Source organism: Equus przewalskii, chromosome 21 (assembly GCF_037783145.1).
Source record: "Equus przewalskii isolate Varuska chromosome 21, EquPr2, whole genome shotgun sequence".
Classification (NCBI taxonomy): Eukaryota; Metazoa; Chordata; class Mammalia; order Perissodactyla; family Equidae; genus Equus; species Equus przewalskii.
In genome coordinates, this window is record NC_091851.1 from 10,782,742 (window position 1) to 10,796,179 (window position 13,438).

General features: G+C 40.0%; 1 protein-coding gene across 9 annotated transcripts in view; it reads left to right on the plus strand.

Annotated features, from left to right (window-relative positions):
- TASP1 (taspase 1) overlaps positions 1 to 13,202 on the plus strand; it is a 244,064-nt gene extending 230,862 nt beyond the window's left edge. For all 9 annotated transcript variants that reach the window (XR_011530954.1, XR_011530953.1, XM_070588800.1 and 6 more), the window contains one exon: positions 12,126 to 13,202. Coding sequence is in view for 7 of the 9 variants with exons in the window: in XM_070588800.1 (XP_070444901.1) it covers positions 12,126 to 12,218 (93 nt within the window). In the remaining 2 variants the exon portion in view is untranslated. The remainder of the gene's footprint in view (positions 1 to 12,125) is intronic.
- Positions 13,203 to 13,438: the final 236 nt, after the last annotated feature.

The window sequence follows — 13,438 nt, forward strand, 5'->3', positions numbered from 1 at the left end:
TTGGTGAACACAGCAGGGTGGCCGGTCTCTTGTCTCGGTCTCCTGGTCACAGGTGAGCGCCTCAATCAGTTCCTAGCCTAAGGAAAGATGCTTAATCTTTAAGGAAATGCCAATGTTGGGAGGGGGAGGAAAGTTGCACCTTTATCTCAAGGGCCTTTGTTCTTGCCATAGGAAATGTATATACAATGCATGCTCAACGGCCACAGTCAGGCCCTTTTGGAAAAAACAAAGTCAGGCCGAATTAGGTTTATACCAAATGGCTTCCTCGTGTACTCCAATATATCCTATTGCTTGCCATTTTTATTTGTCAGTATACATCTTTCTACTGACAGAGTATTTTGAAGAGATCTTGCCAATGCAAAAGCATTATGGAAACTAAAGCATTATGCAAATATAAGGATGTATTTTTATTAAGATTTCACAAAGAACTAGTTTCCATAGCCTACAAAGACAATTGCCTTCAGAGCAAGATCCATGTGTGTTTCATTCTTCTGTTCCCTCATAATAAATGCAGAATAAATATTTGCTGAACAGTGGAGAGCTTTTATCACCTTTAGCAAAATGGAATATTCATGACAATTCTCCATGTAAGTGGTCACGTAATAGGTACCGTGGGGTTTACCATGTTTATGCGGATGCCTTCATGGGGCTTTTAAGCTAAAAATAGGAGAACAGTCTTGTCTGATGTTGCCTGTGAAGTGTGGTGTCTTCTGCATGGTAAAAGAAGTAAAGACATTTGCCATGAGACTGGAACAACATGCTGTTCTCATCAGACAGCATTTTAATCTTATTTTTAGGCTCCTTGGACATGATATTTCTATGTGAGAACAATAGAGCCTTTCCCTTTATATAGCCTTGTTTCAGTACTGACGAAGTTTCCTATAGTGCTGTCTTGGTGTTTTGTCCACATTTGCCAATGGCTCTTTTATGGCATACTTGTTTTAAATGTGGAAAACAAGGTGGGGATGACATACAATAAAATGAATAATGTATGGCATTAATTCTTCATCCTGCTGATATTTCTGATTTGTTAGGTTGAACTTAGGAATTCTATCTTCAGATTGCTCTGACTTATTACTTTTAGTTTAAGAGAGTGATGGAATGGAAGTAAAATACTTGTTTTTGGATTCATTAACAGTGTACACAAAAGCTAAATTAAGTCAGCCTCAGAGAATGTTAAATGTTTTGAGAGGCTACTCCCGAGACCGTCTAACCCTAAGTCCTCGTTTAATAGCTCTGAGACTTCCACTGACTTTCCCCACATCACATAGGCTTAGGAAGTGAGCACCCAGATCTGTTGACCTGTAGTTAAATGGGTTTTTATTCTATAAAATATACATGTTACTCTGGACTGTATTAAGCAGGTTCACGTGAAACTGTCAACTAGTTAAGTACATCTGCTTTCGGGATGAAGTCTGAAGACCAAACTCTATTTTTAGAGCAGTAAACTACATTCCAAGGTTTACTGCTGCACACAAAGAATGCTCAGAATATACTTATTCACAAGCTGTGTCTCCTTGAAAGACAGCTCTTGAAAGCAATGGGCAGGGAACTTCTGGGAAAAGGATGAGGTGGCAGGAGGTGTCTCCTGACTCAACTCATTGAGAAAAAAAAAAGCCCATAATAGAAGCAAAGCAATAAAAACCAACCAGACGCTTCCTCAGCTCTTCTCTCTGGAATTGGTCATTTAAGGTCTATCACGTTTGTGCCAGTAAAAGAAAGCAGAGGTAAGAATTCCCCTTGTAAGGACATAAGATGTGTTCAGCCAACAGTGCCATCTCACCGTACCAAAGGTACATGCCCCCAGTAGCACATCGATAAATACAGAAGACAAGCTCAGCCTGCAGCTAATGGATCTTCATTCTACAAAAGATACACCTTAGTCCATACTATGTTAAGAAAATTCATGTGACACTGTTAGCAGATGGAAAAAACAATACCTATGACTCAGCAATTTGAAAAATAAGGCAGAGTTAACAGAAGGGAAAATGGTAGGGAAGAATACCTGTCTCTTCAGATGCTCACGATAATGTAAAATTGAGCTGGAGGCACTCATGTCTCACTAGGCTGGAGTCCTGCTTTGCAGAAGGGAAATGCCCGTGTAAACAATGTTGCCCTAGTGTTTTCCATGTTCCTCCTAGTGCTGAATTTGTCAGAATGTCATTAATGCAGCATAACACAATGGACACACAAGGCACACAGAGCCCACTTGACCTCTAGCCAGGTTGCTGATGTCTCTGGTGATCTCTCTCTGAAAGAGGGTAATATGTGTGCAATTCTTGTGTAAGATGAATGAGCTGATAATGTCAGATCATACTATGTCAGTCTTGCAAAATATGTAGGCTTTATTTTCGGAGTTTTAAGGTCCAGGACTTCAATATCATTTTGATTGTTTAATTTATACAAATCTCCTCAAAAATTTGTAACAAACTTACAAACTATAATCAAAAACTGTAAAATATAAAATTAAAAAATATAAAATGACTAATTTGCAGTTTGTTTTCTTTCATTACCCTATTCTCATTTTTAAAAAAATCCTTTATTAGCAAATATACTGAGCCCCTACCATGTGCCAGGCTGTCTTTTAGGTACTGAAGGAAAAGCAATGAATAAACAGATAAAACTCTGCCCTCATGGAACTTTTGTCTCAGGGGGAGAGACAAGCAATGAATAAGATAAAAGAGCAAAATAGATTGGTGGTTAGATGGTGGTAAGGATCTCTGAAACACTGAGCCAGAGTGGGTGGTGGTGGTGAAATTCAGGTAGCCTGGCCGGTGTAAATCTTCCTGGAAGGTGGATTTTGGATTTTTGGTAGAAGTGAGCAAGTGAGCCGCAGGGACGTTGGATGGAAGAGCTTTCTGGGCAGGGAGGAGGCAAGTGGAAAGGGAGAGGAACAGCGAAGGGGAAATCAGGAGGATTTCAGCTCAGAGAACTTGTGGAGACCAGAACATATCGGGGGAGCATTGTTGGAGTTTACTCTGTATCACTTTAAGACCTGTATGTATTGTGGACTGAATTGTGTCCACCCTCCCCAAATTCGTATCTTGAAGCCCTAACCACCAATGTGACTGTATTTGGAGACTCCTTTTGGAGCTAGGACCTTTAAAGAGGTGATTACCATTAAATGAGGTCATAAGGGTGGGGCCTTTATCCAATTGAACTAAGGTCCTTAGAAGAGGAAGAGACACCAGGGAGGGGCACACAAAGAGAAAAGCCCACTGTAAGCCAAGGAAAGAGGCCACAGAAGAAACCAAGCCTACTGATACCCTGATCTTGGGCTTCCAACCTCCATAACTATGACAAAATAGATTTATGTTGTTTAAGCCACCTAGCCTGAGGTATTTTGTTTGGAAGCCCTAGCAGACTAATACACTATCCTAATACCCAATTATCTCTGAGAAGAGAACTTTCTGCTAAGTGGTCAAATTGATGTTGAGCAAACTTTATTATATTAATTGACAGCAGTACTTATTTTGTGTCAATCAAAAAGGATCTAACTCATCCTACATGTAGTACATTTGACTTGAAACAGATGAGCCTACAGATTAGTCATCCAGAGCAGAGCCAGCACACCAGTCCCGTCAGATTCAGAGTTTCTCTTACATCAGCAGTTTAAAAGTAGCTCTGACAATTCTTTTATTGCTGTCTCTCTTATGCTGTCACTTTTTTAAACATAGAATTGGCCTTTGGCTGGTATGAATGAAGAAGTAAGATGCCATACCTTTTCTTTCTACCCCTATTTTTCCCCAAACCATGCTCCCTCTTTAATCTCTTACCATCTTCTAACAAAACTGCTTTCTTAACATCACAAAAAATGATGGGAGGAAAAAGCGATTGGCTGCTTTTGGAGGTTTTTTATTCTGAACCCTGTGTTTAAAGATAAACTGAGGCATATTCAAAATTTTAAGAGTTTATTTGAGCAAAAATCCATTTGAGTTGGGCAGTGCCAAACAGAAGTGCACTCTGCCAAGGGGAGTCAGGGGAAAGACTTAAGTAAGGAAAATGCAGAAGCAAAGAAAGGAAATTATTGGATTGGCTATAGTTTAAAACCTAGTTGGCTGTTTGTGATTGGTTTGGGCTGCTGTTATCTCAGGGTGAATCTTCCTCAGAAAAAGAAAGGTAGCTGCTATACGTCACTCAGATGAGAGAATGCAAGGGTTGCCAGATTTTTCAAGAGAAGCTAGAAATCAAGATGCTTGCGCAACTTCCCCATTTTGAAATATTTTCTATTAATTTTTTAAAAGTTAAAAACACAGTGTGACCCAAACCAAACAAACTTGTCAGCTCTCCCTTACTCAGGCCTAACACATCATTTTTGTGTCCTGCTACCCTCCAGTTCTATTTGCCTTCCACTGCTGTGGCCTCTGGAGAGTCTTCCTCCACTCTTTGATCCACATCATCCTCTCCCTCTCTTGACTTCTTATGGCATTTGTGGTTGGCTATCTGTGATGTTGTGATTTATAATTTATAAATAAGATTTATAATAAGAAATATACATTTGGTCTTCCTCTATGGTTCCTGACTCACAGCTCCCAAAACCCTTTGAATTTCCTGATAAGAGCAATGGAATCATCTTTTGTTATAATATTTGGTCCTTTGTCCTCAGTTCCTGAGCCATGGGTGTTTAGTTATTCATAACAAGCCCCCTTCAACCACACCTGAGTTGATGTTAATGAGGTGACCTTTGGAAAGCCCCCCGGTTACATAAGGATGTGGACTGGTTGCCAGGGGAACCAACCATGTGACTAGAGAGTTTGAACTTTCAGCCACATACTCCTTTACCTCCAGGGAGTGGAAAGGGACTGGAGATCAAGTTCAGTCACGAATGGCCAATGATTTAATCAATTATGCCTGTGTAATGAAGCCTCCAAAAAATCCCTGAACTACAGTTTGAAGAGCTTCCAAGTTAGTGCACATGTGGAGGTGCTGGGAGAGTGGCGTGCTGGGGAGAGAGGGCATGAAAGTTCTCTGCCCCTCCCCACATACCTTGTCCAGTGCCTCTCTTCCTTTTGGCTGGTCCTGAGTTACATCCTTTTGTAATAAAGCAGTTATCTAGTCAGTAAACTGTTTTCCTGAGTTCTCTGAGCCACTCTAGCAAATTAATCAAACCCAAGGAGGGGATGGTGGGAACCTCGGATTTATAGCCAGTGGGTCAGATGCACAGGCTGACGACCTGATCTTGTGATTGGCATCTGGAGTGGGGGAGGGGGAGTTCAATCTTCTGAGACTGAGCCCTTAACTCGTGCAATCTGATGCAGTCTCTAGGGAAATAGTGTCAGAATTGAGTTCAGTTGTAGGACACCTGAGTGTCAGTGTCCAAAGAATTGAGTTAAGTGCTTGGTGGTATTGGAAAACATGCACTGGAGCATTCTCCCCTTAGAGTGCGTGGTCCTGTGTTTTTGTTAATGGTTTTCTAATCATTTCGTGTGGCAGTACTTGTCTTCTCAACAATGTTACATGTTCTTAGAAGAGAATTTGCCAGTATTCTACTACTGTGATTTTCTCTGTAGCACCCAACTATGTTTGTTTTTGAGCCTTTGAAGATTAGTGATACAGCAAGCTTATACAAACAAAACCCTTAGCAAAGTAAATATTCAGCAATTGTTAATTATTTTATCCGTAGCAGCAAAACAGCAGCATCAAAAATACTGGCCTAAAAATGTCCTTTTTCTTCAACCTTGCCTTTTAGCATGCAGCTAATTTTTCATTAAAATATTTCATTCTGGGGGCTGGCCCCGTGGCCAAGTGGTTAAGTTCGCGCGCTCCGCTGCAGGCGGCCCAGTGTTTTGTCGGTTCGAATCCTGGGCGCGGACATGGCACTGCTCGTCAGACCACGCTGAGGCAGCGTCCCACATGCCACAACTAGAGGAACCCACAACGAAGAATACACAACTATGTACTGGTGGGCTTTGGGGAGAAAAAGGAAAAAATAAAATCTTTAAAATGTAAGACCTACAAAGAGCAAAAATTTAAAAAAAAATATATATATTTCATTCTGTTTTTACAGACTATCAAACTTTTCAGATAGAATTTCCCAATTCTGGGATATCCAGTAGTTTGCAATAGAGATTGTGGTGCATAATGTTTTGTTCTATGGCTGTGTGTTTGTTTGAATAATAATAATTTAATATTTATTGGCATGTGCTTTCATTGCATGCAATATCTTGTGTAGTGCTTATCAACCTGTTAATAAATACTACTATTTTACCCTTTTTAGAGATGAGTACATGAGAAGTTAAGTAACCAGCCGAGGTTACATAGCTAGTAATTGCAGGGGCCTGAATCGAACGATTGTCGGTTAAGATGACACCAGCTGCTGTAACAAGCAAACCCCAAACTGTAGAGTTACTCAAACAAAATAAGAAATGTGTTCCTCATTCACATAAAATCCAAACTGGGGTTTCTGATTAGCTGAAGGCTTTCTTCCGAGTTATGATTCAGGGTTCCAGGCTCTTACATCACATAGGCCTCAGGGTCATCAGAGAAGGAGCATGGAGAATGGTGCAGAAGATTTTCTGCCAGGCCTGGTAGTGGCACATATCACTTTAGTCTGTAGGCCTGATTTCAGTCACATAGCCACACCTAGCTACCAAGGAGGCTGGGAAATGCAGTCCAGGAATGCATCTAGGAAGAAGAGGAAATGGCCCACAGCCCGAGGTGCTATGCACGTAGCCATTATGATAAATTGCCTCTGTAAATTAACTTTAGAATTTGGACATAATTTGTTGTATTCTGTACTTTTTAAGCCGCTAGTTGATAAAAACACCTCTGCTGTGTTTTGAAATACTATTTCTTAAGTCTCTCCATGGTGAAGCGTTTTCCCAATGTTGTTTGTTCTATTTGTAAGTGCCTGTATTGCTTTGACTGTAGTATCTTGCTTCAGGCTCTCTCTGTTTTTTTTAAAAACAGAAAACCAAACCCTCAGAATTATGAAACCAAGGAATAAAATATTTCCAAAAGCTTTTTTTGGACTGTGTCTGTCTAGATTTTGTTTTCCTGACCCCACTAAAGGCGGATAATAACTTGTTTAAGAGAATCTTCTCTTAACTCTTGTGGCAGATCTCAAGAAACTCTCCTGAGAGTAGAAGGATGGATTAAAATATAACCACTAAGTAAAGGCTTTGAGACTTTTAAAATTAAATCGTGTGCTTGTAGTTTTCCTAGAAACCACAAAAGAGCAGTCACTAAGGTGGTCTTAAAAGATTTAAAGACATGAGTATGAATGATAGGAAGTCTCAGCTACTACTTAGATTGTGATTAAGACATCAAGCAATTATATAATTTCTATATTATTTTATTCTTACTTCAACTTTCTCATTTTAAAATTTTCAGGCTAAATATGTTATTATACAATGTATTTGGTTTTATAAAGAGATATAGCCCTAAGAATATTGACTTTGAATAGTCAGTTTCATTTACAAATTTATTGTTCTTCGAGGAGTGTTAAACTCAAGGATCTCTGTATGCTGCTCAGGGAGTTAGCAAGAAAGCAGAGAATTATAACAAGGCAGCCATTGGGGTTCCATTGGTGTGGAGCTGTTAGCATCTGAAAAATCTAAAGCTCCACCTCCATTCTAACAACATAATCACTTGGAAAGTGGAAAAATTTAGTTGCTCTATACTTTAAAAAACATCTATTTAAAAAGAATCTTTACTATGACAACTAGTTTGATTGACTTTTTAACCAAACTGAACAGTCACATTAGTTAAAACCCCTAAGATTCCTTGTGTGTTCAGAAACATAGCCTTGGAGGCCCAGCCCTGGCAACCTGGTGGTTAAGTAGCGTGCTCTGCTTTGGCTGCTCAAGTTCGGACCTACACCACTCGTCTGTCAGTGGCCATGCTGTGGTGGTGGCTCACATACAAATAGAGAAAGATTGGCAGCAGATGTTAGATCAGGGCGAATCTTCTTCAGCAAAAAAAAAGGAAAGAAAGAAAAGAAACATAGCCTTGGAGTGTATATTTTAGTCACTTATCCACTCAGCATTTCCACAGTGTACCTTCTGTGTCAAGCCTTTGACAGGTGCAGGGAATACAAAGGTGTGCGTAAGACAAGCTCCTGCTTCCAGTTGACTTTCAGTTATAGAGACCTAAAAACTCAAAACAACCCGAAACCATCACAGGACAAGAAATGCTCGGATGGTGCTATAGGAGCTAGAAGCAGAGCTTCTAGACTGAGTAGGGGATCCAGTCAAGGATGTCTTTCCTTAAGAAAGAACCAGAACAGGGTATTGGAGACATGGAACCATGGTTAGAGAGGCGTGATGAGTGGGGCGTGGAGCAACGAGTGGAGGGAGATAACCCAAAATGGATCAGTCTGATGCTTTTTCATCTGTCATTTTCATGTGTTATTTCTCATTAGTTGTAAATTCCAATAAATGTACATTGCTATTTAAATGGTTTTAAAGATGCCTTGTTAAGTTCTTATGCTTGTAGAATATCTGGGAGTCTGCACAGTTCTTAGACAATATAAAATACTTTATTGCACTTTTAAATACTGACATACAAGTTTATTGTAGAAAGTGGTCTATTTTTAGCCTCAAGAGGAACTTAAACCCACTTCTCTAAAAGAACTTTTAGAGATAAACGCTCGTATAAAACATTCTCTTAAACAGCTCCCACTGTTTATAATATGATTTGATGCTCCATTGAAATCTCCACAGAAAGCTTCAAATACATTTTGGCTTGATCTTTTTCAGACCACGATCACTTATTTTCTCATGAGTCAGAAGATCATGTTGATAGATGAAACTGGTGAAGTATTCACATTTGGATGGTTAATCATTTTATTCCTCTCAACACCAAGATCACGCCAATGTATTTTGTAATTTCAAAATCTGCCTTTAGACTAGATGATTATTTAGGGAAGGGGTAATCCTGAGAAGTTAATCTTAACAACTGGTTTGTCTAGTTGAGCATTTCTGTCTTAATGTAAGCAGCTCAATTTGTAGAAATCTCAAATGTATTTTTGATGTATTTTTCCCATGTACTGTTAACAAATATCTCAAGGCCATCATCATCTTTTCCAATCCTTTTTTCTTTTCCTTCTTAACTCTCCTTGACACTTTGTGGTTTAATTCAATTTATTTAGAAGTTCTTCTATCGTAAACTTGGTGGTGGTGGGTGTGTTAGAGATAACTTTGGATTGGCTGTCTGTGTTTTGTAAGTTAGGGGAGTGCTGTCAAGCCCCCGGGTCCATGGAACAGGAATGTCTTTCTTCTAGTTCTGGGTCTTTTCCATGGTCAGCAGGAAATCAGTTGCTTTAAGACCAACACCCCGCCTGGTCAAGTTGCAGGCCATCAGCTTGGACATATGGTCACTCTTTGATTTTTAAAAATTAATTTATTCTCCATTGCCTCTGTTACCTGAACTACCAGGCCTGCCAGGAGGTCCCATTGGATTTCCCTGAATATCTGCGAAACATGAGGATGGATTTTCCTGTGAGCTTCTCTTTTAGGTACAGATATTTTAACTAACCTGAATGGGAAAATTCTAGCCTACTTGCGAACAAAACCCAGTGGTGTTAATGTTTCTCCTATGGGGGTCTACATCACGGATTTATTCCTAGCTAACCCCTTCTCTTAATGCCATCTAATTGAGAACTATTCTGGACCGAGTAGGAAAGTCATTTCTGCTTTATTCTTTTATTTTTTAATTGTGGTAAAATATACATAACAAAATTCACTATCTCAACCATTTTTGGGTATACAGTTCAGTGGCATTTAGTACATTCACATTGTTGTGCAACCATCACCACCATCCACCTCTAGAACTCAAACTGAAGCTCTGTACCCATTAAACAATGATTCCTTATTCCCACCTACCACCGCCACTGGCACCACCATTCTACTTTCTGTGAATTTGACTACCTTACATAAGTGGAATCACAATATTTGTCCTTTTGTGTTGCTTATTTCATTTGGCATAATGTCTTCAAAGTTGTAACATGTGTCAGATTGTCATTCCTTTTTAAAGCTGGATAATATTCCATTCTGAGTATATACCACATTTTATTTATATATTCACCCATTGGTGGACAGTTGAATTGCTTCCATCTTCTGGCTATTGTGAATAATGCTTCTATGAACATTGGTGTACAAATATCTTTTTGAGTCCCTGCTTTCACCTATTTTGGGTATATACCCAGTAGAGGAATTGTTGGATCATATGATAATTCTGTGTTTAATTTTTTGAGGAGCATCATAATCTTTTCCGCAGTAGTTCTGCTGTATTTGTGATCCCTGTCATAGCTGCGTGCCTGTGTTCATGACTGAAAAGAGTGTGATTAGGGATGAAGTTGACTGAGGGGTTTCTACATTTTCAGGGATTTTTCTTTGTTTGGGAGACTTGAAAAAAAAAAAAAAAAGATGAATGATGCCTGGGGAAACTTCTCTTTCACCCTGTGTTAATGAATTCCTGAAAGAGTGAAAGTCACCACGTCAACACTGAGCCCTAGGAATTGTGGGATTTGAAATTTTTGTGCCAGATGTGACAAGGGCTGCTAGGTGGCAGAATCAAGCAACACATCCTCCTCCAACTCGTCCCACAAGGTTAATGAGGCATCACAAAAAGCAAAAGGTCCACATATTTTTCTTACTGTGGATTCCTCACGTATAATATATCGAAGTGATGAGACCCACTTTGACCCTCAGATGCAATAATAGGGCCAGATTCTGTGACACGGTTCCCAGAGGCATGAGCCTGGTGAGTGAGCTCACTGATGCTTGCATCCCAGGAGATACCAGAGACTGCCTCGCCCAGCTCTCCACCCCAAGTCAATGGACCTCACCCCTATAGGTTACAGGTTGCTTCCTGCCATGCACAAAGAAAAACTAAGTACCCAGAGACCATTTTCTACTCTCTGGAACTTTCTAAATTGTTGACTTCTGTCAACTACTCTAATAGGGCTTGTGCAGCGAGACTCAAGAGTAGTGTCCACCCTCAAACCACACAAACCAACGAGCTTACCTGTTGTTCCATCTGAACGTATGCTGGCTTCATGTTTGGTTCCATGAGAGGATGTCAGTCCCAGCCTTGGCTTGGCCGTCTCACCAGCTGTGTCCAAGAACTTCGCTCTGCGACTTGAACTCAACTCAGTTCAGTCCTTAGGAAGACTTGTTTAGAGAAGCAGAATTAGAGAGGATTAGCTGAAGGATATGCAGTTCGTCTGTTCTTCTTAGAAACTCCCGACGTTTATCTATCCCTGGATTAAGTCAAACCATCAAAAAAAAGAAGGAATTCCTGGCTGACGTGGTCCTGACCCCTTGTGGAACGCCTTTTACTGTCTTACACCTGGGGCTGGCCTCCTTTGAGTAGTGTCGTAACACTCAGCCCTACACAATTCCTGTTGTACAACTGATGTCTTCACTAATCCGCTGTACGTGCTAGGGAGTAGGTACTGTGTATGAAGCCCTACAAGAGAAATGGCTCCCCAGACTCCGTGCCAGGAGCAGTTGTTCTCCTTTGAGCAATTGGCTGGCTGTGATCCTGTGTACCACATAAACCACCTACCCAGTCGTGGCTACTAGGAAGCCAGGGGGAAGCCAGGAGGCAGCAGTCTGCCTCGAGCATGGGCACAAAACAGGCTAAATTTCATGTGTTAACCTTACATTTGTCTTTAACTTATTTTGTAAGTTCTTTTTCTTTTTTCTCATTACCTCACTTTAGATTGTTGAATTATCTGAATTTTTGTAAGTTATTCAGATCCTTGAGGGAGTAAATTGGGGGTATAAACATGAATCAAATATTCTCAGTTGTTTTGAATGTTTAGAGGACAAAATGTCTATAAATCATTAGTTTTCAGGTGACTGGAATATGCTCAATATGGTTGGTGTTAGCACCGTTACTGTTCTGAAATATGCCTAAACGGTAAGTTCTCAGCTCTCGGGGGCCTTGGCTCTCTTGGTCCCTCGTATCTCCAGGTGCTAGTGCTGTGCTTGGCCTGTAGTAAGTGCTCAGTTCACATTCCCTGAAATTTGAACAAACAGGATCTCTCAGCTCTTCAAGGATACCATCGGTAAGGTCTGTAGATCCTCAGAAGCAAAAAGAAGCTGTGACGCTCTCGCCTGTCCTCCACTTTGTCACACGTTGGCACTTCTAATGTTCTCCTGTCTTCCTCTCTGCAGACTCACATTTCAAGACTCCCTCCCGGTGCGGTGGCAGGACAGTCTGTGGCCATTGAAGGTGGGGTTTGCCGCCTGGAGAGCCCGGTGAACTGACCCTTCAGGCTGAGCATGAAGCGTCTGAGAGACATTTCAGAACCTGAGCTTTCGGGGTTTTTAACTCAAGTTGGATGTTTTATCTTCCTCATTTTATAATTCCTATTGCAGCCTGTGCACTGCTCACGACGCTAGTGCTGCTGTAGTTAGTTCTTAGTGATGTGCGGGCCTTTGGCGGGTGAGCGGGACTGTGTGTGTGTGTGTGTGTGTGTGTGTGCGTGCGTGCGCGCTCGCGTGCGCGCGATCAGAGTGTGTGCTTGCTTCTCCCTTGATGAAACAGAAACTCCTCCTTATCATGTAACCTAAGACCAGGAATGATTAAATCATCTTTACAAATGTGTGCTTTAACTGTTTACAAGTAAAACCTAAAGTTGCAGGAAATATTTTTTATTTCATAAAGAGGTACCAACTGTCGTTGATGTAATGTGTGTGAACTGAAGAGTAAATCTACTTGTTTAAATGATTTGACAGTGGTAGTGCTCCATTTAATAACAGTAATAAGTAATAAAGTGTTTTTATTTGCTAACCAGTTTAAGTGGATCCTGTGGTAACTTAAACTGTTGTTCTCATCCCTCATATGGGGCATTTTTCTTTAACAAAGAATGGTTTCAGTGAAACAATCTAGCAGAGAATTAAGGTCAGAACCTTTTTAAATAATAGTCTTATTGATAAAGTTTGTACTTCCTTCCTCAAGCTTTTCTAAGCTTAAATACTGCATAGCTTCGAGCTGTATGTACTGTATTATGAAATAATATGTAAAGAGAACATACAGTAATGCACAGTCCTTAATTTGTGTATAATGGAATGTTATTTACAATGTAACACTGTAAATAAGAAAGCAAAATTTATGGGAAAATTCAATATTATCTTTGTTTCTTGTTTAAATATATTTTTAAGATAAAGGCACAAAAATAAAAGAAGCATATTACTGGGTATAGTGTGTGACTCCTCTTCTCAGACTAATAAATTATCTTTTGAATCTTAGATTGGAGAGCCACTTTTTATTTTGTTTGTAAAAAGTTACTTCTTCCAGAAATTACACTTTTATCCTTTTTGCTGTGACTCTGATTGTTGAAAATTCAATCTTATCTTTGTGTAGTTAGGTTGAACACTAGCAAGGTGAAAGTTGAACTTAGTACATTATTGAATAGTCGATATAGAAATTCCTAAAATTTCCCTTACAATTGAATAAAAATAACAAAAGGAAGGAATAAGAATAC